General features: G+C 48.7%; 1 protein-coding gene across 21 annotated transcripts; it reads right to left on the bottom strand.

The window, feature by feature from the left end:
• Window positions 1-188: 188 nt before the first annotated feature.
• CLIC6 (chloride intracellular channel 6) lies at window positions 189-27,478 on the bottom strand. 21 transcript variants are annotated; one of them, XM_032680084.1, is made up of 9 exons: window positions 25,592-26,930; window positions 25,472-25,549; window positions 25,361-25,429; window positions 24,902-25,327; window positions 6,450-6,559; window positions 5,795-5,920; window positions 4,903-5,009; window positions 3,722-3,903; window positions 189-2,109 (listed from the first exon to the last, which is right to left on the bottom strand). In XM_032680084.1, exons 1-9 carry the CDS (start codon window positions 26,849-26,851, stop codon window positions 1,948-1,950), a joined length of 2,520 nt encoding a protein of 839 aa, XP_032535975.1. In that variant the 5' UTR covers window positions 26,852-26,930; the 3' UTR covers window positions 189-1,947. The 21 variants fall into 21 exon arrangements, with proteins under 21 accessions (XP_032535975.1, XP_032535977.1, XP_032535976.1 ...); XM_032680086.1 differs by having other exon boundaries at window positions 25,361-25,444; window positions 25,487-25,567; window positions 25,652-26,930; XM_032680085.1 differs by having other exon boundaries at window positions 25,361-26,252; window positions 26,301-26,362; window positions 26,435-26,930.
• Between the last annotated feature and the right edge of the window lie 420 nt (window positions 27,479-27,898).

The following is a 27,898-nucleotide window of genomic DNA, read 5'->3' as shown; positions in this document are numbered from 1 at the left end:
AAAAACCTAAATGATTGGACGTCATAGTAATTATTAATATATACTCCAGCATATTATATGTATATAATGATACCATCTATTATAATTAGTTATAATAATTAAATATTACCTTATATTCCTTAAAATTTTACCACAGTTGCAATGCATTTGCCCAGGAGGTGACAAAGAAAATAAAGACAGAACACTGCTCAAATTACTTAAGAATTTGTATATTTTCTACTTAAATTTGTAAGGCATAAGAAAAGAGTGTACAGATTTCATTTTTTATCTACTCTAGATATTTATGCATTTGAAAACTCCAGTACCAGTCAGTGATCTGTGAGGGATCTGCTCAGCTCCCAACCCCAGCAGGAGAGTTCCCAGTTGAGGGGGGCAGGGCAGGTGTGTCCGTCCTCTCTAAAGGCAAACTAAACCTGCACGTTGAACCTGACTGACAGATGACTGGGATCCAAACACATCTGCCCCAGGACTGCCCAGCAAAGCCTCCACAGACACACTCTGACCCTGACTGTTGCCTTTAAGTCAAGCTTTGTTGGGAAGCGAGCGCAGGTTTGACGTGGGCAAGCAGCAATGATTAGCCCTTCAGGGTCTTTCTGTGGCTGCAGGAGCTGTAAAGGCCCTTTTTAGCTGTTCTCACGCGTTTTTTGTCCACAAAAACCCACTGGAGGGAAACCTTTAGGTGACCCTGTGACTAAAGTGTTGCACCCTCTACTCCTGTGCCCTTGCCGAGGGCCTGCTCAGCAGGAAGGAGCTGTGGATGTCACTTTTTGGAGTCCATAAATCTTCTAGAATCAGAATAGTTTGGGTTGGGAGGGACCTTAAAGCTCATCTGGTTCCTTCTGACTGTCTCCTGCCTCTCTCTCTTTTCTCTCTGTGTCTCTGCCTCACATTTGTTGTCGAATAAAACCCATATTGCTAAATGAAGTCCGTGTGTTGTTGCAGCCCCTGGGCAGCCCCTGCCAGGGCCTGACCACCCTTTCCAGCAACAAATTCCTCCTCCTGTCCAACCTGAGCCTCCCCTGGCACAGCTGGAGGCCGTTCCCTCTCCTCCTGTCCCTTGTTCCCTGGGAGCAGAGCCCGCCCCCCCCCGGCTCCCCCTCCTGTCAGGGAATACAGAAAGATTGTTCCTTTCTTAGACCCTCTGCCCCTCTTTGCTTTCCAAATCCAAATAAGAGCCATGGAAGGATGACAAATCCCACATCAGTATCTGGGGATGGATGTTCACCCACATCTTCTGCCTGCAGTGACAACCAAGTCTCTCCCTCCTCCTCCCTCATCAAATATCTAAGAGCAGATAGTCCCCAGGCCAGAGTTCCTGTCTTTGGGAGCACCAGGGGGGAAGTTGATGGGTTATGCAGCCCTGAGAGAGGAAGGCAGGAATTCTTCTTATTTATTTTCCCACCAAAGGAAAGGCCGTGCCAGGTGAAAAGGGGTTGTTCCTGGTCGACCTGCCCTGCAGGTCTCTGGCACAGAGGACAAACTTTGGGGACACCAGGTGTGGTCCCACTGCAGGTTGGCCCTCTCCTGGCTTAGTCAGGTGCTGCTGGAGCAAAGAGAAACCTTTCCTTAACTGTGGGGTGTGGCAACAACTGCAGGACAGAGAACAGGGGCAGCAACACCCCCAGGTGAAAGGTGGGCACAAACAGGGCTGTTCCTGCCCCAAATTCAGCCGTTTAACCTGGGGGTTTGCTATCACCGTGTGACCTACACTGCTTCCCAAAATTCAGCAGATCTTTAATATTGATGGATGCCTTTACCTTGGAAGGGACAAGAGACTCGTGTGTGCAAGACACACCAACATACACACAGAGAACTGAAGAAGGAGCAAACAATGCAGTACAATTATATAAAGGATTGGCCGATAGCAGAACTTTAAAATCACCCCGCAGAACATCTGCTGGCTTTTGCTTTCCCGTCTCAGGAGCCAGGAACGGAGGCATCTTCTGGTTACTTCATTCTCTTGGCCACATCCAAATAGGCATATTCAATCTCTTGATCAGCAGGGCAAGTGTTTGTGAATTCATCTCTTGCATATGCATTGTTCAAGTATCTGGAAATCCCTGTCATTTCAGGGGGGAAATCGAAATTTCGGTATTTTTTCGCCACGACCTTTTAATAAAAAGACAAAAGGAAACAAGAAAACATCCTTACACACATGATCTGTAAAAAAAAAATCAAAACCAGAACATAAACCACAAAAAAAAAAACCCAAGCCTACTCTTTATGCCCATTCTCAATTTACAATGTGTGGGCCTGTTGTTGTTGATGACGAAGGGGAAAGGAAAGGGAAAGGCATAAAAAACAGGGAAGATGTGGGATGAAGAAAGCTGGTGAACAAGCAAACTCCTTGCAAAGGGTTTATTGGTATATATATATATATATATTTTTTTTTAGAGTTGTGCAAAGCCATGTGGACCAGTAAAGCACACCTGGGAGAGATACAGGTTAAACCAGCAAACTTAAACCAGAATTAAGAGGATAATCTTACAGGAATAAAATGGCCTATGCCTGGAGGAGAAACTTCAATGGAAATCCTTGATTTCAAATGATTAGGGGAAACAATTCTTGGCCCATCCGTAATCCCTGCCTGTGGTGTGACAGTGTGACATTCCCGCTCCTCCAGACGTACCCTGAGCCGAGGTGACTGTCCCTGTGCTGACCCCAGGGTTTGCTAGGCCTGAGCTCTGTGTGGGCGTGGGAAAGGGCTGCTCCCTGCAATAGGATCAGCCAGGAGGTGTCTGGGCAAAGTTTTCACTTGTGGAGGTGTCGGGAAGCAGTTGGATCCACTCTTCCTGTGACGGAACAGTAGCCTGGAAGGAAGCTTCCCAAAGTGACCTTGTTTGTCTGAAAACCAGGGAAGTCCTGTGTGGTCATTTCCCTTCTAGAGGCCAGAGTGGAATCACAGAATCCCAGAAGGTTTGGTTGGAAGGACCTTAAAGCATCCAGTGCCACCCCTGCCATGGGCAGGGACACCTTCCACCAGCCCGGTTGCTCCAAGCCCCGTCCAACCTGGCCTTGGACACTTCAGGGATCCAGGGGCAGCCACAGCTTCTCTGGAACCTATCCCAGCCTCCCCACTCCCCAGCCAGGAATTCCTTCCCAATATCCCATCTATCCCTGCCCTCTGGCAGTTTGAAGCCATTCCCTTGTCCTGTCACTCCCTGCCCTTGTGAAAAGTCCCCTCCAGCTTTTTGGAGTAACCCAGGGATGGGCTGTGCCAACACCAGTCCCAGGTCACAGGGACTGTTTGGGGCATGTGGATGCTCCACAGTGCTACAAGAAGAGGTTGGGAGCCTTGGCTGGGAGGCAGTGGGTGGTGGCCACCCTGTCAGCCTGACTGGTCCATGTGGGGATGCTCAGCAAAGGCGAGTTTGGGATCAAACGGGGAAGAGACGGGAATTGAAATGGACAATACAACATAACCTTCCTTGGCCGGTCATGTGCACTTTGCATATGAAATGCAAACGAGAACATTTCTCTGCAGCCCTGGATCCCACACCCATTTCACCCTTGTGAGCAGCTCAGTGACTGCAGGCACAGCCCAGACAGGAAAACAGGGATTCCAGATCCAGAGTCATCAACGCGAGGATCTGCCTGCGAGGAAACGGCTTCGGTGTCCCTGCACAGCTACTGGGTGGCCTTGGAATAGAGAAGGGATCCCTCTGCCTTCCAGAAAAGGACTGGAGCTGCTGTGCAGGGAGCTAAAAAGGCACATGCAAACCTTGATTATGTGGAGCTTTGGTAGGAGGTTGCAATCGGCTAAAGTGAGCTCATCTCCATCCAGGAATTTCCGGCTGGAAACGGTGATCTCCTCCGTGCTGTAAGCATCGATTTCATCAGGCAGGGGGCTGTTTAAATAGTTGTCCAGCTTCCTCAGGGCTTTCAGCAGAGACTTTTCCAAATCTGGGTAAGGACAATCAAAAGATCAGTCGAGCCCGTACCAAGGTCTCGCTGACACGGAGCAGAAAGGCGCCTCCTGCATCCTGTCTCCTGGCACCCACCCAGCTCGCGGGCAGCTGGCCCTGCCAACGCCTGCAATTCCTTTATCCCGAGCTTAACACGTAATGCTGGGATAAGAGCTCTAAAGAGCTCAGGGGGGGAGATCTGAGAAAAACCAGCGCGGGGCGAGTTACCAGGAATGGCTCCTCCAGCCCCGCAGTGGAGCGGGATTTGGCTCTGCCTTCGCACCGGCTCCTGCCTCGGGAGCCACGGGGCCAGTGCTGGCCCGTGGGAAGGACAAGAAGCCACCAGGATGCCACTTTGGGGTGTTCAAAACCAGCCCAGGGAACAGGCCTGAGAGCTGGAGCACGGAGAGAGAGAATCCCAGAGTGGTTTGGGTTGGAAAGGACCTTAAAAGTTCGTCCCGTTCCAACCCCATGCCGTGGGCAGGGACATCTTAAACTAGACCTGGTTGCTCCAAACCTGGCCTTGAACACTTCCAGGGATGGGGACACCACAACCAACCTGTGCTAGGGCCTCACACCCCTCCCAGGGAAGAATTTCTCCCTAATATCCGATCTAACCCTGCCCTCCTTCAGCTTAAGGCCACGTGTGGTGGTCGTGAGGGTCCTGCTTTAGAGACCTGGGGCTGGAATCCTCATTTTTAATGGAAACGGAGTAAGAACCCCCCTGGTTCCAGGGGACTGTGCTTTTGGCAAAGCTGTGGGGCAGCTCCAGCATTCCCTGGGAGCTGAAGGAATGAGGAGAGGCTGGAATTGGTGCTCCCATGGTTACAGCTCTATCTGCTTTAGCCAACCTTGGGAATCCTCAGTTAAGGCACAGATTCCCACAGCCTCTGGAAAATCTCTGAGCTGGAAGTGGGACACCTCCAGCACGGCATCCTGGAATTGCACAGCTCTGGTTCCCCTCTCCCAGGGCTCAGGACACGACTGCAGCACTTACTCTCATTTGCATCTTTTCTCGGGTTCTTTATGAACGCAGAGAACTTGGCAAACACGTCATTTCCCGCAGAGTTGGACTCGGGGTGCTTGGGGGCAAGTTTGGGATACCTGAGGGGTTAAAACAGACCAAGTTGGATAATTAGCCTTTGCTTTCAGCTCCACTAATTAGCACACATTTTTACACTCCGGGATGACCGCACAGCGCTCAAAGGGAACCACCCTAAGCTAAAAATCCCTTGGTTTAAGCCCTGGGGGAAAAGGTGTGTGGGCAGGGACACAGAGCTGCTGGTGGAGGGGCAGCAGGGTTTGGGAAGAGCTGCTGGGGTGGGGAAGGACAGATCAAAACCTCAAAGATTCTCCTGTGCAGCAAGATGGGCCCACCTGGACACTCAAGATGTGTCTGGCGTGCGGGAGATGTTCTCTGCCCTTTGCTTCAGAGAATCCCAGAACCATCAAGGCTGGGAGAGACCTCCAGGATCATCCAGTCCCACTCAGCACCACCAGGATCACCCCTAATCCATGGCCCCAAGGGCCACATCCAGACACCTCTGGGACACTCCCAGACACAGGGACTCCACCACCTCCCTGGGACACTTATTCCAAGGCCTGACCACTCCTGCAGGGAAAATTGTTTCTAATCTCTGATCTGAACCTGCCCTGGTGCAATTTAAGGCCATTTCCTCTTGTCCTGTCCCTTGGGACACCCCAGGGACACCCCTGGCTTCGAGTCTGTTCCACAGCAGCCGAAGTTGCCCCTCTCCCTGTCACCCAAACCAGCCCCTTCGAGCCTCCCACACACACATGCAGCTCCCTGAGGGCCTGACCCCCCAAAACTGAGGGGTTTTGGTCACAGAGCCCCGTGGAGGGCCCTGAGGGGATGGGGGACACGGTACCGGGGTGGCACCAGCTTCTCTTCCAAGAATTCCTCGATCTTGTTGACGTCGGTTTTCACTTCGCCGTCGAAGGTCATGAAGGGGGGGTTGGTGCCCGGGGCCAGGTTCTGCAGGTCTGCAGGTTTTCTGTAGTGGGGGGAAGAGAAGGGGTTAATCCCACCAGGAACCACAGCTGCAATTTCTACACTGAAGTGCCACGAACTAACATTTAAAATCAAAGAATCACGGGATGGTTTGGGCTGAAAGATCATCCAGTTCCACCCCCTACCATGGGCAGGGAGCCTCCAACCCGGCCTTGGACACTTCCAGGGATCCAGGAGCAGCCACAGCTCATCTGGGCAACCTGGGCCAGGGCCTCCCCACCCTCCCAGCCAGGAATTCCTTCCCAATATCCCATCAAACCCTGCCCTCCTTCAGCTCAAGGCCATTCCCCCTTGTCTCTGCCCATATAAAAAGTCCCTCTTTTTATAATGCCCTTTAAGGACTGGAAAGACCTCTAAGGTCTCCCCAGAGCCTTCCCTTCCCCAAGCTGAACACCCCCAGCATTCCCAGCCCGGCAGAAAAGAGCGGCCCTTTAAAAATCCCCGTTTTTTTGGAAGAGTTGTTGTGGAAAGTTCAAATCCCAAAAAGTTCAATCCGAGAGCCACGACCTCACCTTTTCAAATCCACGGTGGTGACGTTGAATATGACCCCCTTCAGCCACAGGATCATGAAGAGGCGCTGAGAGAAGGGGCAGTTTCCAATACTTTCCCCATCACTGCCAGCCTGCAGTTGGAAAAATAAGGAGTTATGTATGTGATGATAACAAATTTTGAGGGCAGGGAAGCAGAAAACCCGAATCTGTGAGTACGCAGCACGTTACTTGTCTCTACTAATAGGTAATTTTGTGCAAAATGCCTTTCTGTCCTTCTCCAGACATGCACAGAGAGATGATGAGGAGCCCTGTCCTCTGGGGGATCTTGTTTTCCATTCAAATGCAGGATGGACGCGCCACAAGTTGGGAAACAAAAGGGAAATCACAGCAGCCCTCCCGGAGGAAACAGCCCCCACCTGGTTTGTGTGAGTGAACATAAAACCCCCCCACGTCACTGCGAGGAATTAAATCAGTTTATGGTCACGGGAAGCAAAGATTTACCAGCCTAAATGGAGGTGGAATGTCTAAAGCACTGAAAGAGAATAAATTCATTAAGAACTTCAGACTAAAGGACCGTGGGAGCCCTGGAGAAGGAGGGAAGGAAGAGGAGAAACTCTGTTGGCCACAGAGGTGTTGCCCTCGTGTCTTTTGTGTTGGATTTTGTTGAAGGGTTTGTTTAAAGTTTGTTAAAATGAGGCAAAGTCTTGCAGAGTTGCTGCTGCCTGAGTGAGGCTTCACTTGTTGGAAGAGATCAGGGTCTAATTTTTAAGCCCTTCACACAATTCCCCTGAAGCCCAGCTTTGAAATTTAGGTTAAATGTAAGGGGTAGAAGTATAAAAAACCCAAGTGTATCATTTATTCAGTTAATAGGTTAATCCATTAAGGTTTGCAGCCCTCATAAGCCAAGAAGACACACGCATGAAACCAGCTCTGCCTGTCATTTCAGCTCCCTCAGTGCTGTCAAAGGAATCTCAAATATCCCAAAAACTCCTCAATGAACAAACTTTGAGCTGTACAGGGCTCACCTTCACGAAGAGCTCGATGGCTGGAAACAAGTGCCTGTGCTGGAGCAGGAAAGAGCTGGAGGGATGCATGGAAGGGACTTCCTAAACCTTCTGGTTCTCCCTAGAAACCTGGAGGAATCTCCTCGGACAACTCCCTGTGCCTTCTGCCTCTGGCACTGCCACAACCACTGGTTTTCTTGGGAGGGAGAACCAGAATTGGAGCTGAAGCATTGCCAGGGGGTGAGAACTTTTAGAAACGCTGGGTTAGAAATAGACAAGTCTTGTTTCTTGTTAGAATAGTCTTGTTTTGTAGGTGGCAAATGTCAGAGCTGGTGAAAAGCTGCCGTTGTGTTTTAACTCCTACTCAGAGCAGGGCCCTCCCTGCAGGGCTGGGCAGCTCCTGCAGCCCCAGGAGACACAGAACTGCTGGGTGTTTACACAGAATCCAGCAGGGGTTGGGTGGGACGGGACCTGAAGGATCATCTCATCCCACCCCCTGCCATGGGCAGGGACACCTTCCACCAGCCCAGGTTGCTCCAAGCCCCATCCAACCTGGCCTTGGACACTTCCAGGGATCCAGGAGCAGCCACAGCTTCTCTGGGAATTCTATCCCAGGGCCTCCCCACCCTCGCAGCCAAGAATTCCTTCCCAGTATCCCATCTAACCCTGCCCTCAAATTACATCCCCAGTGATGTCAGTGCTGTCAGGGGACATTTTGCTGATCCCAGCACAGGAGAGCTCCCACTGATCCCAGGATCACCAAGGCTGGGAGAGACCTTCAATATCCAGTGCCACCATCCCCCAGCACCACCACAATCACCCCTAATCCATGTCCCCAAGGGACACATCCAGACACCTCTGGAACACTCCCAGACACAGGGACTCCACCACCTCCTGGGACACTTATTCCAAGGCCTGACCACTCCTTCAGGGAAAAATTGTTTCTGATCTCCACCCTGAACCTGCCCTGGTGCAATTTAAGGCCATTTCCTCTGTGCTTTAGGAAGCTGAAGGATATTTAGTCCCATGAGCTCTGGTGAGGGAGGACAAGTCTTTATCTACTTGCCACGCCAGGGCTGGTGGTGGATTCCTCCAGGATTCCTCCAGGATTCCTCCAGGATTCCTTCAGTCCCACAGACCTGGAGGGAAATTACAGCCCCCCACACAACAGCCCAGTGACTAAACCTGCAGGAACACCAGACCTGATTCCCACCTTGGCACAGTTGGACCTGGCAGCTCCAAGATGCTCCAGTTTCCCACATATCCTGCTGAAAGCCCAGAACGTGGATTTCATAAAATCATGGAATTGTAGAATCCCAGAAGGGTTTGGGTTGGAAGGGACCCCAAAGATCACCCAGTTCCAACCCCCTACCATGGGCAGGACACTTCCACCAGCCCAGGTTGCTCCAAGCCCCATCCAACCTGGCCTGGACACTTCCAGGGATCCAGGGGCAGCCACAGCTTCTCTGGGAATTCTATCCCAGGGCCTCCCCACCCTCACAGCCAGGAATTCCTTCCCAATATCCCATCTCTCCCTGCCCTCTGGCAGTGGGAAGCCATTCCCTGTGTCCTGTCCCTCCAGCCCTTGTCCCCAGTCCCTCTCCAGCTCTCCTGGAGCCCCTTTAGGCCCTGGAAGGGCTCCAGGTCTCCCTGGAACCTTCCCTTCTCCAGGTGAACCCCCCCAGCTCTCCCAGCCTGGCTCCAGAGCGGAGGGGCTCCAGCCCTGGGAGAATCTTCCTGCCCAACTTCTGGGCTCTCCCTGACTGGGACTGCTCTCCCTGAGCTGGGATGCTCTCCCTGAGCTGGGACTGCTCTTCCCCTGGAGCTGCTGGAAGGGTTTGGTTTGTACAGGTTCTGTCCAAGCATCTCCAGCTTTCTGAAGGTTCCTCTGCTGACCCCAAATTTTCTTGTGCCTTCAAAACTGGGATGAATGGACAAAGGAAATTTGTTTTCCCCCGGACTTTCTGTCCCTTTTGAAGGTTGGGCACAGAAGGAACGGTTCAGAAGGACCTGAGACAACATTATTGCTTTCATATAAGTATGTGACCCCTCTGAAGCTACAACAGAAAGAAGAACAAGGAGAATAACTTCTTTTTTTTCCAAAAGTGAACTCCAAATCCATCTTCCTGCACACACAAGGGACCTAAGCTACCTCTTTTCCCATATTTATTTATATATAAATTTTATTATATTTATTATATAATAAATATTTTATATAATTTATTCTATAATACATATACTTTATTAAAATATATATAATTTATATAAATATAATTATATATAATAATATATACAATTATATGTTGTATATAATTTTTATTATATCTATTATGTAATGTATTCTAATATTAGTATAATATAAGAATATAATATATTTATATTATATTATAATTATAAATTATAATTTATATAAAAAGATATAATATATGATATATTATATTTATATTATATAATACATTATAATATATAATTTATTATATAATGAATTGTATTTTTATTATATTTATTATTTATTTATATATATGTTTTTTTTATATATATATATTTATATATTACCCCCCAGCTCCCTCAGCTGCTCCTCATGTTTTCCAGACCACAAAATATCTATTTCCAGACATAGCCATGTTCTGGTAGTTAATTAAACCAGATACACTGGTTAATTTTAAAAAATAAATTGAATTTAAGGTTTAAATTTGAATTTTTCTTTAATTTTACAGGCTTCTCAAAGCCCCTGGAAGTGTCCAAGGCCAGGTTGGATGCGGCTTGGAGCAACCTGGGATGGTGAAGGGTGTCCCTGGGATGAGGTGATCCTTAAATCCCTTCCAACCCCCAACCATCCCGGGATTCTATGAACAAAAAACCCCATGACTCCTTGAAGATACAAAGTGTGTTTTGCCTTCTCTTTGCCTCTACAGTGTTTCTGCAGATTTCTAACTATTTGAAACACTGAAAAAACCCCCCAAACCTGGCCTTGGACACTTCCAGGGATCCAGGAGCAGCCACAGCTTCTCTGGGAATTCTATCCCAGATCCTCCCCACCCTCACAGCCAGGAATTCCTTCCCAATATCCCATCTAACCCTGCCCTCTGTCAGTTTGAAGCCATCCCTGTGTCCTGTCCCCCCAGCCCTTGGAAATAGTCTCTCTACATCTCTCCTGGAGCCCCTTCAGGCCCTGCAAGGCCACAATCAGGTCACCCCAAAGCTTCTCCTCTCCAGGCTGAACAATCCCAGCTCTCCCAGCCTTTCCCTCCCAGCAGAGCTGCTCCAGCCCTGAAATCCTGGGCTCAGCACCTGACAAATGGGGGTCTCACAGCTGGACCCATCAGAAGGTAATTTTTCCCCCTTGTCTCTTGTGGGGTTTTGTGTCAGTAGAATGACACAACTCAGTCATGTCTGTGTTGATAATAGTGGTTTACTCTTCCTTATCCTTCTTAAACCCTTGGCCTGAAGCTTGGCCACAGCATGGAATGGTTTGGGCTGGAAGGGACCTGAAGGATCATCCCCTTCCACCCCCTGCCATGGGCATGGACAACCTTCCCAGTCCTGCCCAGGTCGCTCCAAGCCCTGTCCAACCTGGCCTTGGACACTTCCAGGGATCCAGGGGCAGCCCAGCTTCTCTGGCCCACCTATGCCCGGGCCTCCCCACCCTCCCAGCCAGGAATTCATTCCAATAGCCCATCTAATCCTACTTTCTACCAGTTTGAAGCCATTCCCCCCTTGTCCTGTCCCTCCAGCCCTTGGAAATAGTCTCCTCTCCATCTTTGCCTGGAGCCCCTTCAGGCCCTGCAAGGCCACAATCAGGTCACCCCAAAGCTTCTCCTCTCCAGGCTGAACAATCCCAGCTCTCCCAGCCTTTCCTCCCAGCAGAGCTGCTCCAGCCCTGGAAAATCCTGGGCATTAAGGACCGAAGGGAAACGACAGCACAGAGCAGCAGCTGATTTCCACCTCCATGATCCACCAGTGGAGGTGCTTTGGGAAGAAGGGAATGCTAAAAAAAAAAAAAAGGCAGGGGCCCAGATTAGCCAAGGGCACAAAACCTGGAGCCGGGAGCGGGCGGGAAAATGGGAGAACCAACCCCCGAGGGCTGTTTGTGCCCTCGGCCTGACCTTGAGCTGCTGCAGGCCCTGGGGGTTTGTTACACAAACACTGGAGTTCTGCCCTTCCAGGGCAAAGGATGTCACGGGTCACAGGAGGGGCAGGAATGCACAGTCCCACTGCACGGACAGGAGTGGGATTGGGGCTGTTCATTCTGTGGGAAAGGAGGGGCCAGGGAGAGCTGAGAGCCCCTTGCAGGGCCTAAAGGGGCTCCAGGAGAGCTGGAGAGGGACTGGGACAAGGGATGGAGGGACAGGACGCAGGGAATGGCTTCCCACTGCCAGAGGACAGGGTTTAGATGGGATACTGGGAAGGAATTCTTGGCTGCGAGGGTGGGGAGACCCTGGCAGAGGTTGCCCCTGGATCCCTGGAAGTGTCCAAGGCCAGGCTGGATGGGGCTTGGAGCAACCTGGAATAGTGGAAGGTGTCCCTGGCCATGGCAGGGGGTGGAACAGGTATGATCCTTAATTCCCCTTCCAACCCAACTATCCTGGGATTCTTTGATGGTCAAAGTCAAACCACACTTCGTTTCCTTAGAAAAAATATTTCAGGATTTTTGCTCCCTCCTTCCCCTTCATGGGTTTTTTTTTTTGTCTGAGGCCCTCTTAAAAAAGAGAAAGAACCCCTTTTTAGCAGAATTCTGGGAGTCGTATTTGCTGTTTCCCTCCTTAACCTGAAACCTTCCTGAGGGTTTAGGACAAAAAAGTGTGTTCCTGAACTCTCTGATCAAACTGTGATCCTTTAACTACTTCTGGTGTTCTCTGAACTCCTGGAACAGTGTCCATCTTAAGGTCCCTTCCAACCCAACCCATCCTGGGATTCTGGGATTAACCCAAAAGGCACATCCAGAGCCCCAGGGCAGCTGGAATGGTTCAAATCCCTGCCTGTGCTGGTTTTCCTGTTCTCTGCCACCCCCTCCCAAAAATAAACTCCCACACTGGCCCAGGAAGGAGCCTCTGAGGTCCTGCCTGGCATTTCAGCAGAACATCAGGACAATTCCAGTCAGAATTTATCCAGGGATTTATCTCCTGATAACAACCAGCCCTACCCAGGAGGCAGGAACAGCAGCAGCACCACCAGGGCTACTGGGAACAGGCTGAACCTCCCACAGATGATAACTGGGAATGCTGGGATAAAGGAAAAGTGATAAAAAGGATCACAACAGAGTCAGGCAGAAAAAAAAGAAAACTGGGAAAGAGGTGGGGAGGGAGAGAAAGTCCCATTCCTTGAGGATTCATCAGCCTGCCTGTCTCACCCACCCACCCATTGGGATGTCTGGAAGCGCTGCTTCCTCTGAGCCTTCCAGAATTCAGGCATCTAATTTAGCTTAAATTTACTGGATCCCACCCCTGGGGATGAGTTTTCACCTGGAGAGAACTGCTGGGAGAAAAAAAACCCAAACAAACAAAGACCAGAGTGGATTTTTCCTGGTGTGGAGCTGTAGGGAAAAGGGGCTGTAGGGAAAAGGGGCTGTAGGGAAAAGGGGATGTAGGGAAAAGGGGATGTAGGGAAAAGGGGATGTAGGGAAAAAGGGGATGTTGGGAAAAGGGGATGTTTGCCTTTGGCTGCATCGAGGCTGGCACTTCCATGGAATGCTGGCAGCATTCCACCATGGCACAAGGCAGGGAATGTGGTCCTGAAGAGCTCCCTGCAAAAACCTGGTGCTACCCCTGCCATTTTGCTGCCCCTGCATCCCTGGAAGTGCCCAAGGCCGAGGTTTGGAGCAATCTGGGAATACTGGAAGCTGTCACTGCCCATGGGATTGTAAAAATCATGGAATGGTTGGGTTGGGAGGGACCTTAAAAGCTCATCCAGTGCCACCCTCTGCCATGGGCAGGGACACCCTTCCACCAGCCCAGGTTGCTCCAAGTTTATCTAACCTGGCCTTGGACCTTCCAGGGATCCAGGAGCAGCCACAGCTTCTCTGGAATTCTATCCCAGGGCCTCCCCACCCTCCCAGTGAAGAGGGAAAGCCATTTTTCCCTCATGGAAACAGGGAAACAGAAGTTTAGAGGCAGCATCCAGCCCTATAAACAAAGCACCGAAAAAATACAGAACTAAAACGCTGCTCCTGACTTAAACCCCCAATATCTGACCAGAAAACACATTAGCTGGGATGTGGGAATGCCAGTGGAATTTTTGAAGCCTTTTTTTGTCCAAGATGAAGGCTTTTGGCCAGAGCTGGGCCCGAAGAGAAACAAGGAAACAAGGAAAGCAGGAGGTGAAGGTGAAAAAAGGAATTAACTTTCACCTGTGAGGCTCCACCTGAGCACAGGTCACCTCTAAGCCGGTTGTTGTGGGATCAGGGATTAGGGGAATTAGGCTAAAGGTCGAGTTACCTACAAAGAGGGCCTTAATTGAGACAATTTAGGGCTCTTCTCACGCTGAATATGAGCTCAGGCTGAGCAGAAATAGGGAAAATCTTGTTCCCTCACATTTGAACATCCTGGGAATTCGATGCCTCCCAGCCTGGCCACGTAGTAACCTTTCCTAACAGGCAATAATTTCATTATTAAGGCCTTTCCCATCCTGCCAGGCTTGTGAAATTCAAGTTTTCTTGTTTCAAAACGCTGCTCGAATCATCTCACTGGGATTATTTTGCTCCATCAGGTTTCATAATTCCCGTGTTGGATAAAAGTCTTGGTTGAAAATTGTTCTTTGGACGCTCCTGGTCCTCAGGAGCGTTCAGGGATTGACAGTGGGCGGGATATTTTTGTGTGCTGAGCAGTGCCCACAGCTCCAGGGTGTCACATCCAGCTGGGAATTCCAACCCTCCACAGATAAAGAGAGGAAAATAAACCTGAAGCTGCAAATTCATGGGAATGATGGAATGGTTGGGGCTGGAGGGGACCTCAAAGATCATCACAGTAAATCATTAAAGCTGTTGAGGCACAGGAAGAAGTTCTCCTTCATTCAGGGAGCAACTCGGTGGCAATAAATTATTTCCCTTTGCCCAGTAATTTGTAAATAACGAGGAACAGAAGGCCCAAACTCAGCCCTGTTAATTCCATGAAATACCCACTTAAAATTGGATTTTGGTGTCACAGCCTGCCCAGCGTTTCTACCGGAGCTGTGGGGTCCCTGGACCTGCCCTTCCAGTTCTGACACAGATCATAAATAAATGAACTATTAACTGATAATTCTGTGAGGTGAGCAAAGCACAGCAGAGTGCAGGTGAAAATTCAAATGTGAGATGCCTTATAGAGGCTGTAGATTTGCTGACATTCACCTTATTTACATTAAAGAGATTAAAGATTAAATTTATGTGCAAGGGTGCTCTTAAAAGAAGAGAAAAATAAACAAATTTGGGGATTTTACAACATTTCTCTCGCCTTGGGCCAGGCCCCTCGTGGTGTGGGGGGTATTTCCAGCCACAGGTGCTCTTATTAAAAAAAAAATATCCCTAAAATCCACTGAAATTACAAAGGGGAAAATGCAAAATACAGGGTTTATTTTCTCAAATAGATCTCCCTGAGATAAAGCCACTCCAGGAGACCGGGATTCAGCAGAACGTGGGTGCAGGGAGAGGAAATGAAATGTAGAAATAGAGAGGGACATGTGAAAATAAAGAGGGAAATGTGAAAATAAAGAGGGAAATGTGAAAATAAAGAGGGAAATGTGAAAATAAAGAGGGAAAGTTAAAACTAAAGATGCAAATGTGAAAATAAAGAGGGAAATGTAAAAAAAGGAGGGAAAATATAAAAATAAAGGAAGTGTAAAATAAAGAGGGAAAATGTAAAAATAAAGAGGGGAATGTGAAAAAAAAGAGGGAAATGTAAAAATAAAGAGGGAAATGTGAAAATAAAGAGGAAAACGTAAAACTAAAGAGGGAAATGTAAAAATAAAGAGGGAAAATGTAAAACTAAGAAGGAAGTGTAAAATAAAGAGGGGAATGTAAAACTAAAGAGGGAAATGTTAAAAAAAAAGAGGGAAATGTAAAAATAAAGAGGGAATGTAAAACTAAAGAGGGAAATGTGAAAATAAAGAGGGAAATGTGAAAATAGAGAGGGAAATGTGAAAATAAAGAAGGAAGTGTAAAATAAAGAGGGAAATGTTAAAAAAAAGAGGGAAATGTAAAAATAAAGAGGGAAAATGTAAAAATAAAGAAGAAAGTGTAAAATAAAGAGGGGAATGTAAAACTAAAGAGGGAAATGTAAAATAAAGAAGGAAAATGTAAAAATAAAGAGGGAAATGTAAAATAAAAAGGGAAATATGAAACTAAAGGGGGAAATGTAAAATAAAGAGGAAAATGTAAAACTAAAGAGGGAAATGTGAAAATAAAGAGGGAAGTGTAAAATAAAGAGGAAAATGTAAAACTAAAGAGGGAAATGTAAAAATAAGAGGGAAAATGTAAAAATACAGAGGGGAATGTGAAAAAAAGTGGAAAATGTAAAAATAAAGAGGGAAATCTGACAATAAGAGGGAAATGTGAAACCAAAGAGGGGCATTAACTCGTGGATTGAAAGACTGAAAAACTTCAGCTGCACCTGAGCAGGGTTTAAATTCACCTTGCCCAGTTTAGGAACATTTTCCTGCCCAGGTAATTCCATGTTTCACGAGTCAGGCTTGTTTGTTTCTCACTCCAAACAGCATTCCAGGCATCACCACCTGTTCCCTTTTTAGGGAATGAATTATCCCCTTTTTTTAGGGAGAAATCCTTTCTCCAGAGGGTGGGGAGGGGTTGCCTGGAGAAGCTGCTCCTGGATCACCCCTGGAATTGTCCAAGGCCAGGCTTGGAGCCTCCTGTGCTGATCCCTCCCCCTGCTCCAGAGCCTCTCAAATTTGAATTTCCAGGGTTATTTTCCCCACCCAAACCTGGCGAGGGCTGAAGGAAACCAGGAACCCTCAAAGTGGGTGGAGGAGAAATCGGAGCTGGGAGTCGCCAGCAGGAACCGATTCCAACCCCAAACTGGATCCCATGGAGCTCCTGCCCTCTCCCTGGATCCACGGGAACATTCCCAGGTCACGAGCACGACCCCAATGCTGCTCAACTATTTATCCTGTCACAAGAATTAGGGGTTAAATGCCCCCCCCCCGCCCTTCCTAATCCCCCTCTAATAACGGGGCTGAGCGCTCCGGAGCGGAATTCCGACGGCCCCTTCGGAATTCTGGCCGGGAATTACTTCAACAAAGGGCTGTTTGTGTTCCCAAACGTTTCATAGGCCTGGGAAAAACGGATTATCCGGTGTTTACACCTCGTTTCTGCTCCCCCTGCAACACACGGGTGGGCTGCTGCAATTTATGTATCAAAATTATGTATAAAACCTCTCTATGTTTATATAAAAATGATGTATTTATATTAAAATATATATTTATTATATATAAATAGTCATATAAAATATTGATATAAATATTGATATAAATGTGTGTATTTATATGAAGCCTATATTTAAATATAGGTATATTTATATAAAAAACGATACATTTATATATAGTTTTATGTATTTATTATATTTATCAATATTGATATAAAAATATTGATATAAAATACTGATATAAAATATCTACATAAACATATATATTTGTATAAAATGATATTTAAATATAGTTATATTTATAAAAAACTATATATTTATATTGTTTTATGTATTTATTACCTATATATAAATATTGATATAAATATTGGTATAAAATATTTATATAAACATATATATTTATATAAAACTATATTTAAATATAGTTATATTTATATAAAAACTATATATTTATATATTGTTTTATGTATTTATTATATATATAAATATTTATATAAAAATATTTATATAAAATATTTATATAAATGTATGTATTTATGTGAAATCTATATTTAAATATAGTTATATTTATATAAAAAACTATATATACATTTTAGGTATTTATTATATAAAAATATTGGTATAAAATATGGATATAACAATATATATTTATGTAAAACTATATTTAAATATAGTTATATTTATATAAAAACTATATATTTATATATTGTTTTATTGTATTTATTACCTATATATAAATATTGATATAAAATATTGGTATAAAATATTTATATAAACATATATATTTATGTAAAACTATGTTTAAATAGAGCTATATTTATATAAAAACTATATATTTATATATAGTTTATGAATTTATTATATATATAAATATTTATATAAAATATTGATGCAAAATATTTTATATAAACATATATATTTATATTAAATGTATATTAAATATAGTTATATTTATATATGGGTTTGTATATTTATTATACATATAAATATTTATACAAAATATTTATATGGAATATTTATATAAACATATATATTTATATAAAACCTATATCTAGATATAGTTATATTTATATAAAACCTATATATTTATATGTAGTTTCCTATATTTATTATATATATATTTATATATAATATATATTTATGTAAAAACTATGTTTAAATATAGCTATATTTACATAAAAGCTATATATTTTTATATAGTTTTCTATATTTATTATATATAAATATTATATAAAATATTTATTTAAAATACATTTGTATTAAAACTATGTTTAATATCATCATATTTATATAAAAACTATATCTTTATATATAATTTCCTATATTATTATATATGAATATTTATATAAAATATTTATATAAAAATATATTTGTATAGAAACTATGTTTAAATATAGTTATATTTATATAAAAACTATATAGTTATATCTATATAAAACTATATAGTTGTATTTATATAAAAACTATATCATTATATCTATATAAAACCAATATAGTTATATCTATATAAAACAATATAGTTATATTTATATAAAAACCCTTATATATATATATTTAGTTACATAGATATAAAAGCTCTGTGTATAAAATACCTGGGATTTGTGCTGCAAACAGATAAGAAATACTCAAATAATAAAGAATTTATTTCAGGGAGTAAAGAAAATAAGTTGCCAGTGATATTCCCCCATTAAATCAGGAGGGAAAAGTGAAAATTAAAAGTGTGGGGGTTTTTTTTTCACCTCCAATAATTTGGGATGTTTTGATCCACACAGAAAATAATTCAAATAAAAAAGAAATATCAGCTCCAGTGGGAAATTGTCCTGAAAGGGCAGTGAAAAATTGGATATAAGGGCAGTGAAAAATTGTCCCCTGCCCTTATATCCAGGAGTTTTCCTGAGGGGTCAGTGCCATTTTTGTTTCCTCAGGCAGCACAAGCTCCATAATTTTTTCCAGGATATATTTTGATCCCGGTTCGAGTTTCCTCGGCCACGTTACGAAAAGAAACTTGATTATTTTTATTTTTTTTTTTAACAAAAATGTTCCCCAAACAGCCCCCGGGTTAAATGTCACCCGTTTGGCAGCACACAAACGAGGGCTATTCTGAAACCCGAGTGAATATTTAACTTTTTAACTGCCCCATTTGAATAACTCAGAGCGGGGTGACTCCAATCCTGCTCCGGCTGACTTTGTTCTGCGACAGTTTTATTTCTACTCTGTCTGGAACCTTCACAAACTCACCAAAATTTCAGCAGGTGGAGAGAAATAAAAAAAAAAAAAAAAAAAAAAAAGGGAAATTTTTCCCCCCTTGGAATTTTTCTCTGCTGGGAGAACCCCAATAATTTTAGGAAGGGATTAACCCACGAGGTGGGTGTCACTGAGGGCAGCTGGGAAAGGGTCACTCGGTTCTTGTCGAGTTTTTTATCAGTAAACAATTTCTCAGGGAATAATTCCTCGGGAAATAATCAGAAGGGGAATGGGAACACACACACACACAGGAGTCCTGAGCACGGGGTGACATTTCAATCCTGAGCAAGAAAATAATCCTATCACCTTCCCGTGGCATTGACTGACTTGGGCACAGCCAGAGGAATGGGAAATTCCCTGCTTTTTATAGGAATTGTGGGATATCCTAAATGGGAAGGGATACCCAGGGATCATCCAGCCCGGCAGCTTTGCAGGATTTAAATTCCCCTGCTCACAAAGAGGCATAAATATGGGGTTTTTTATGGATCTGGAAGAAAGGCCAAAGAGAATCCCTGTGAGGAACCTGTCAAGGGGAGGAGCCCAAAAAAAGGGGGAATTGTTTGTGGAATGGGAACAACCACGAGGTTGTTTAATCCTCTTCCAGCAAAGTGCTGGAGTGAACGGATTGGGAAGGGGAGAAGACATGGAATCATGGAATTATTCAGTGGTTTGGCTCGGAAGGGACCTTAAAAATCACCTCGTTCCATCCCCTGCTCATTCCATTTTTATTTCAGGAAGGCCATTTGCAAAGTTGCCCCTGAATTTATTAATTATTTTAGTTATATTTGGTTATGTTTTCCAGCTAATTGGTGCAGTCCCTTTCTTTCCCTCCCCCAGAAAATCCTTAACCACACTCTGATTTTATAATGGTGAGTCCTGGAGATGGGTTTGTTATTCACCCACATGAAAACATCAGTTAAACCTCAAACTCAACAGGCAGCAGGAAAATTCCCTGGCACAGCTGCAGGATAATCACCTCATCCCAGAATCCCAGGATCCCCAAGGTTGGAAGAGCCCTCCAGGATCCTCCGGTCCCACCATTCCCCAGCACCACCAGGATCACCCCTAATCCATCCAATCCATCCCCAAGGGCCACATCCAGACACCTGGGGGACATTTCCAGGGAAGCTGCTGAAGAAACAGGATCTCTCCCACAGGATTTAGGCACTGAAGGCAGGAGCAGCCAAGGAAAACTCCCATCCCTGCCCCTGCTCGGGCCCATCCCAGGGAAGAGCAGCCTTTGGAAGGAGCCCAAGGTCCAGGAGCAGAGGGGGTGGCTGGAATTTGGGCCCAGGTTGATCTCCCCAGGAGCCTCTGCTGGTTCCAGGCAGCAGGAATTCCAAGCTGTGCCCTGGGCCTGGCTCAGGAAAGGGTTCCCTGTGCAAGGAAGGGCTTACCCAGCACGGGACTTTAAGCTTGGGCTTAAAGCCAAACCCACGGTGAGGGGCTTTACTGGGGCACTGAGGGAGAGGAAAGAACAGCAGGAAAAGCTCCAGGAACCTTGGAGGACGTTGCTTTCATTTCAAAAGGGTGGTTTTGGCCTAAAACAAACCTTCAAACCTCAGGGATCTGCCCTGAGAATGAACAGGTGTCCCAGGCCTGGACAACCCGGGGTGCTCGGGGAGTTTTAGGACTTCCAAAACATGGACAAAAAGATGATTCCATGAAGTATCTGCCCAGAGGGGTTGAGGACTCACCATCCCTGGAAGTGTCCAAGGGCAGGTTGGAGCAACCTGGGATAGTGGGAGGTGTCCCTGCCCATGGCAGGGGGTGGAACTGGATGAGCTTTAAGGTCCCTCCCAACCCAAACCAATCTGGGATTCTGAGTATGAGGAGACTGTACAGAAAAGAATAAATTAGATGCAACTTCATATTTCTGATCCCTTCTTTCTCTCTGTTGGTTTGTGTCTTTCTGGAACAGGACTTGGACTGTCAGTTCTCTGAATCCCAGAATCACCAGGGTTGGAAGAGACCTTCAGGATCATCCAGTCCCATCCCAGTACCACCACAATCACCCCTAATCCGCGTCCCCAAGGGCCACATCCAGACACCTCTGGGACACTCCCAGACACAGGGACTCCACCACCTCCCTGGGACACTTATTCCAAGGCCTGACCACTCCTGCAGGGAAAGATTGTTCCTAATTTCTCATCTGACCCTGCCCTGGTGCAGTTTGAGGCCATTTCCTCTCCTCCTTTCCCTCGGGACATGGCAGCAGAGCCCGACCCCCCCTCCCTGCCCCCTCCTGTCAGGGAGTTGGGGAGAGCAATGAGGTCCCCCCTGAGCCTCCTCTTCTCCAGATAAACCCCCCCAGCTCCCTCAGCCATTTTTAGAACCATAAAATCCCAGAATGGGTTGGGTTGGAAGGGACCTTTAAAGCCCATCCAGTTCCCATCCAGTTCCACCCCCCAAAAAAAACCCCTCTCCTGGTGCCCCCGGCACACACAGGAACCTGAGGAGTTATGGAAGGAATCTGTAATGCCAGCCTCTCTTAAGCTGCATTAGGGAACCTGGAATTGCCATATTCCAGCTGGAACCAAAAAAAAAAATAAAATAAGGGAGCTGTGAGAGGACAAATCCCCCCCTGGGAAAGGAGCCAACTTCCTGCTTTGTCCCAAGCCTCGGGAACAGAACCACAAACACAGGTCGGGGTTTTTTGGCCAGCTCTGTGTTGCCAAAGGACACAAATCCCTGCTCACACACAGGAGGGAACCAGCAGAGCCCAGTGGGGCTGCACTGGTCTTACTGGGCAGCCCAGTCCTGCCCAGCTTTGCTCGGGGTCTGGGTTGGGCAGATCCAGCCTCCCGTGCTGCTCCTGCATTAATTCCTCCCTGTTCTGGGATAACTTTCACAGAACCACGGGGTTAAGGTGGGAAAAGACCTCTGAGACCACCAAATCCAAGCTCTGGCCACCCAGAAATCTTTAATTCCCCTTCCTGAGGTGGCTGAAACACCGAGCTCCTGACGGGAATCTGTGCTTAAAAAGGGCAGTAAACCTGGATTTTGGTGCAGGACCTCGGTTATTCCCTGTACAAGCCACACTCATCTCACTCTTTTATACCCTGAGGAGCAAAAAATCCACATTTTAAGCCCAAATACCTCTCAGTGATGGAACTGTCAATGATTATATTGAGCACCAGGTGTGGCACAAATCCCTCAGTCCAGGCAAGGAGGTTTTCCAGGGATCTGAGCTCCTGCTGCCCACGGACTCCTTACCTACACAAGTTCAGCTGATATTTTAAATCTAACTTATATATAAAGCCCCAAAAAGGAGATTTTTTGATATGAAACACCCATTACCACTGAAGTTGGACACAGTGACCGTGGATTTTGGGGGCAGGGATGCAGCACTTGCTGTTCCCATGGTTTTTTTCTCCCAGCAAAGCTTTTAATTCCTCATTTATCAGCACTTTTTATAATTCTGCCCAGCTCCATGTCAAGCCAGCCCAGGATATCTCAGGGATGCTGCAAGGAAATTCTTCTTCGGATAAGTGGAATATTCGGAATGAAATAACTCCCTGAACGAAAAGAAATGATTTGGTGACCAGAAATGTCCCAAAACTGAATAAATCCCGTTGCTTTTCACTGGATAAAATCCATTACCTTGTGCTCATGGTCAGCTTGTGCTGTAATCCATCTAACCCTGAAACCAAGGAAGGAATGTTCTGGAAGATGAGCAATCTCAGGGAAGGCCTTGTGCTCCAACTGGGTTGTTTGGCACAGATAAATCCCAAGAAATCTTGGGAATTGTGAAATCTGCTGTTGTGATTCTGGCTGTCGAGTCCTCTACGTATAAATAATTAGATAATCATTTTAATTTAGAAATAAACTTCTAAGTTATAGATAAATCTGACATTGCTTAAAATTACCAGAGTAATTTTAGTCACGGCTTGACTCTGTTTAAGGGTCAAATCAGGGCATTTCCAGAAGTTTCCTGATAAATAAAGGGGAGGAAAAAAAAAAGCCTTTGGAGACGTCACAAGGTGAATTCCCAAAGACCCAACTGCAAAGGACATCTGGGTGACCTTTGAGAACATTTGCCTTTGAGAACACCAGGAATATCAAGTTTGGTTATCTAAAGAAAATATAAGATATTGTTTCCTGGGAAATGGAAACGGAGGGAGCGGCTCATGGAAGATTTAAGGGAATTCTGACATTGCTTTGCTCTTCCAGCCAAGGAGCCTCAGGAATTCTCTTCCTGATGCTTAAAACTTGATTACTTTATTTACTTTATTACTGAAAAGACCCCCAAGTATTTTAATTTTGGCCTTGTACCATGTTCCCAGGCAGGGAAGCTGCCAGGATCATTCCAGCATTATCCCTGTATCATTTTCCTGGGCATTTTTCTCCTACTATGGGCCTTATTTTTACATTTCCCTCTAACAAAGAGAACCAGGTGCAAGTAAGGAATTAGGGCCAGGCCAGGCCATAACTGCAATTTTAATTTAAATTGAATTTAATTTTAAGTTTAACCAGCCCAGTCACTCCCCAGTTTCTGGTGGTGTTAGAGGAGGGTGAAGTTTCAAACAGAGGTTTGAAGGATCAGGGAGATCATGGACAATATATTTATATTATCAGCCCTAGCTGCACGTGGAATTAAACACACAATAATCCCCAAATTCCAGAGTCCACCCTGTCCCACACTGGAATCCACTCTCCCCTTTTTTTTCCCCATCAAAACACACGAAAAGCTATTTAAGCCCAGCCTTGGGGATCTGCTCTTAAAACCCACTTTAAGCCACCACAGAGAACTTCCAGGCTCCCTCTTTTTACACCCCTTTTTCTGCTGCCAAGAGCAGGATAGAGGGAAAGCAAGAGCTAATTCAATCTCCACTCCCAAAATCGAGCTCCAGGTGAGGGAAAATATTCCAGCTTTGCAGTATTTCCCCACTGAAATTATGGGATTATTTTCCAGGCAGCCTGAAGTCAAAAATGCTCCTCCTTCCTCCTTCCGTCTTATTAATTCACAATTTTTTTCACAAACCCTGATATTTGGGGGCACGGGGTCACAACAGATGCTTCTATTCTTAGTTTAGGCTGCTCTCTAATTTTGGCCACGTTTTTCTGCCATGAACTGTGCGCTGGCACTGAGTTTAATTTCAATTTTAGGGTGAATTCTGGCCGGCAGAAGCAGCCTCAGCCAGCTCAGGATGTGCAGGATGTGCATGAGAGGAGAAGGTCTCAAATGTCTTCTGCTTCTCTGCTTTTATTTCCTGAGCTTTAGGGTCACTCTGAGAAAAAATATCCCACCCTGCTCCACGCTTCTAGTCCAGAAGGGCCAAAGAAAAGGGGAGAAACCCCCTCAGGATGGTTCCTAAACACAGAAAATTCCCGGCTGTGGATGCCTGTTGTTTCCAGTGATTTTTATGGGATTGCAGGCACAGGTTAGAAAGAAGTTCTAAAGCTCTGATCTATAAAATACCAGAAATTAGTTGTATTTTTGTCCCCTTTTTGTCCATGAACCCGAAAACCTTCCCTGCCCAAACACACCCGACCCGGGTGTTGTTTCCCGACTCTGAATTCAGCCCGGCCGAAGTTCGGGGCAATTATCTAAATATCGCCCGTAATTCACGCCAGGAAACCCCCGGATCCCGTCGGGAATTCCATTTCCCAGCCTCTCCCCTCTCAGCCCCTGGGATGTGAACCCTTCTCCCTGTTTTGGGAGGTGTAAAAAATCCTCTGGCAATTCCTTTGCGCCGGCGATTCCCGAAGGAATGAGGAGCCAGGGGCGAGTTTATATCGGGCATTAATAACCAAATCACCTTAGCCAGGCTGGATTTTGCCTGCCAGATTTAAATGCCCCTCATCCCAGGAGCTTCCAGGGGCTCCTGGAAGAGGGGATTCCCCCTCCTCCCCCCCGGAGATTCCCTCGTACCTTGACGAAGAGGGAGATGTCGTGCTCCTGCTTCTCCTCCTCCTCCTCCTCCGGGGTTGCCGGCGAGCCCGTCTCGTTCTCCTCGTCCTCCGCTCGACCCCTCACTCCGTTCAGGCTCCGACCCCACTCGCTCTGGGGGTCCGGGGCCCCTCTTTCCGCTGCCTCGGGGGCCGCGTCCCCCTCTCCTGCCCCCGCCGGGGCCGCGGGGCTTCGCTCGGGCTCCGCTCCGTCCGCGCCGTCGGGGCCACTCGGAGACCGGAGAGCGCCCTGCGGCTCCAGCGCCGGCTCCGCTTCCCCCCGGCTCCCGGGAGCCTCCTCCATCCCCGCCGGGGCCGCTCCCTCCTCGGGGATTGTCCCCGGCAGGGTTTCCTCCTGCCCCGCATCCTCAGGGATTGTCTCCGAGGGGGCCGCATCCTGCCCCACATCCTCAGGGATTGTCCCCGCCGGGACAGCTCTATCCTCGGGGATTGTCCCCGCTGGGGTTTCCTCCTGCCCCGCACCCTCAGGGATTGTCCCAGCCGGGGTTTCCTCCCGCACCGCATCCTCAGGGACTGTCTCCGAAGGGACCGCATCCTGCCCCGCATCCTCAGGGATTGTCCCCGCCGGGGCAGCTCTCTCCTCGGGGATTGTCCCCGCCGGGGCTGCATCCTGCCCCGCACCCGCAGGTTTTGTCCCTGCTGGGGTTTCCTCCTGCCCCGCATCCTCAGGGATAGTCCCCGAGGGGGCCGCATCCTGCACTGCGTCCTCAGGGATTGTCCCCACCGGGGTTTCCTCCTGCCCCGCATCCTCAGGGGTTGTCCCCGCCGGGGCAGCTCTCTCCTCGGGGATTGCCCCAGCCGGGACTACATCCTGCCCCACATCCTCAGGGATAGTCCCAGCCGGGGCTTCCTCCCGCACCTCCTCGGGCCCTGTCCCAGCCGGGGCCTCCTCCCGCACTGCATCCTCCGGGTCTATCCCCGACGGGGCTTCCTCCCGCCCCGCATCCTCAGGGACTGTCCCCGCAGGGACTCCCTCCTGCCCCTCAGCCTCGGGGACTGTCCCCAGCGCATCCTCGGGCTCTGTCCCAGCCGGGCTTTCCTCCCTCACCGCATCCTCGGGGACTGTCCCCTCCGGGGCCGCCCCCTCCTCAGGGACTGTCCCAGCCGGGCTTTCCTCCCGCACCTCATCCTGCGGGACCGGCTCCCTCGGGGCTGCCTCCCGCACATCCTCGGGGACCGTCCCCAGCGCCACCTCAGGGACTGCGCCCGTCGGGGCTGCCTCCTGCACCTCATCCTGGGGGTCTGTCCCCGGCACCTCCCCGGACTCTGTCCCCGACGAGACTGTCCCCTCTACCTCTCCGGGCTCTGTCCCCGACGAGACTGTCCCCTCCCCGGGCTCTGTTCCCGACGGGACTGTCCCCTCTGGGACCGCCTGTCCTAGCGCCTGCCCGGGCTCTGTTCCCGACGGGACTGTCCCCTCCGCCTCTCCAAGCTCTGTACCCGACGGGACTGTCCCCTCTACGGGCTCTGTCCCCGGCGGGACTGTCCCCTCTACCTCTCCGGGCTCTGTCCCCGACTGGGCTGTCCCCTCTGCCTCTCCAAGCTCTGTCCCCGACAGGACTGTCCCCTCTGCCTCTCCGGAGCCTGTTCCCGACGGGACTGTCCTCTCTGCGGGCTCTGTCCCCGACCGGGCTGTCCCCTCTGCCTCCCCAGGCTCTGTCCCCGACGAGACTGTCCCCTCTTCGGGTTCTGTCCCCGACCGGGCTGTCCCCTCTGCTTCTGCCGGGACTGTCGCCGCCTCCTCGGGCTCTTTCTCTGTCGGGGCTTCCTCCCTCACCGCCTCCTCGGGCTCTGCCCCCCCCGGGACCACCGCCACGTCCTCGGGCTCTGTCCCCTTCGGAACCACGGCCGCGTCCTCGGGCTCTTTCCCCGCCGGGGCCCCTTCTTCGTGCTCCGTCCCCGCCGAGGCCATCCCCGCGTCCTCGGGCTCTGTCCCGTTCGGACCCTGGGCCGTGTCCCGGGGCTCTGTCCCCGCCGGTGCCACCTCTCCATCCCCCGTCCCCGCCGCTGCCGCCGCCTCTCCCTCGGGCTCTGCCCTGCCCGGCGCGGAGCCCTCGGGCTCGTCCGGCCCTCCCGGCTCCCCCCGTGGCATCCCCGAGTCCCCCGGGCTGTCGCCGCCGGGGTCTCGCTGCTCCTGTCCCGGTCCCCCCGGTCCCTCGGGGGATCCTCTCCCCGTCCCTGCGCCGTCCCCGGGGGGCTCCAGCCCCGCGCCCCCGCTCGACCCCTCACCGGGAGGGTCCGGGGCCTCCGCCGCCCCCTCGGGGGTCACCCCGGGCTGCGCTTCCTCATCTCCTCCTCCTCCTCCTCCCCGCGGGACATCGCTCCCCTCCGGCGGCCGCCCCGGGCTCTCCGCCATCCCGGAGAATGGGGACGAGCGGGGACGAGCGGGAAGCAGGGCAGGATCCGGCGGGATCAGCGCCGGTCACCGACGGGGGGGACGGGTCGGGGGGAGGCGGAGCCTGCGCACGGTGCCCCCGGGGCGGTGGCCGCCGGTGCCCCGCTCCTCCTCCTCCTCCTCCTCCACCTCCACCTCCTCCTCCTCCTCCTCCCGCACCTCCTCTTTCTCCCGCTCCTCCTCCTCCCGCACCTCCCCCGCACACGGCACAGCCTCTCCTCCGTCCCGCCGCTCCTCGCCCCACTCAGTCCCTTCTCCAGCGATTTTTTGGATGGGCAGTGGTGGGGGAGGGCGCGGGGACCGGAGCCTTTGCGGGGCGGCCAAAAAGCTTCTCTGTGTGTGTGTGTGTGTTTGTCCCCCCCTCCAGCGGCCCCACCGCACAGGGAACACCTGCCAAGCACCCGCTGCCTGCCCGGGCATCCCCTGGCACCCCAACCCCCCCCGAACCCTTTTTCTTCCCCCCTTTTGGGGCTGTCGCATCCTCGCCGCGGTGTCCCTGCACCCCCCTGGCCCTGCTCCTCTCACCTGCTGCCCGAGGCTTTCCCGGCCGCCAGGACAAGGAGG

Source organism: Chiroxiphia lanceolata, chromosome 2, assembly GCF_009829145.1.
Source record: "Chiroxiphia lanceolata isolate bChiLan1 chromosome 2, bChiLan1.pri, whole genome shotgun sequence".
Lineage (NCBI taxonomy): Eukaryota > Metazoa > Chordata > Aves > Passeriformes > Pipridae > Chiroxiphia > Chiroxiphia lanceolata.
Note: the sequence above shows the minus strand (reverse complement) of the source record. Positions and strands in the feature narration are given on the sequence as shown.

Bases quoted from the DNA above. Each gene is read 5' to 3' on its own strand.
- CLIC6 (XM_032680073.1), bottom strand. From the start codon at position 26,851: ATGGCCTCGGCGGGGACGGAGCACGAAGAAGGGGCCCCGGCGGGGAAA. The intron at 5,921-6,449 runs GTGAGGTCGTGG...CCCCCACTACAG, and splicing joins ACCACCGTGGATTTGAAAAG to AAAACCTGCAGACCTGCAGA. The intron at 3,904-4,902 runs GTAAGTGCTGCA...GTCCTTACCCAG, and splicing joins GAGAAAAGATGCAAATGAGA to ATTTGGAAAAGTCTCTGCTG.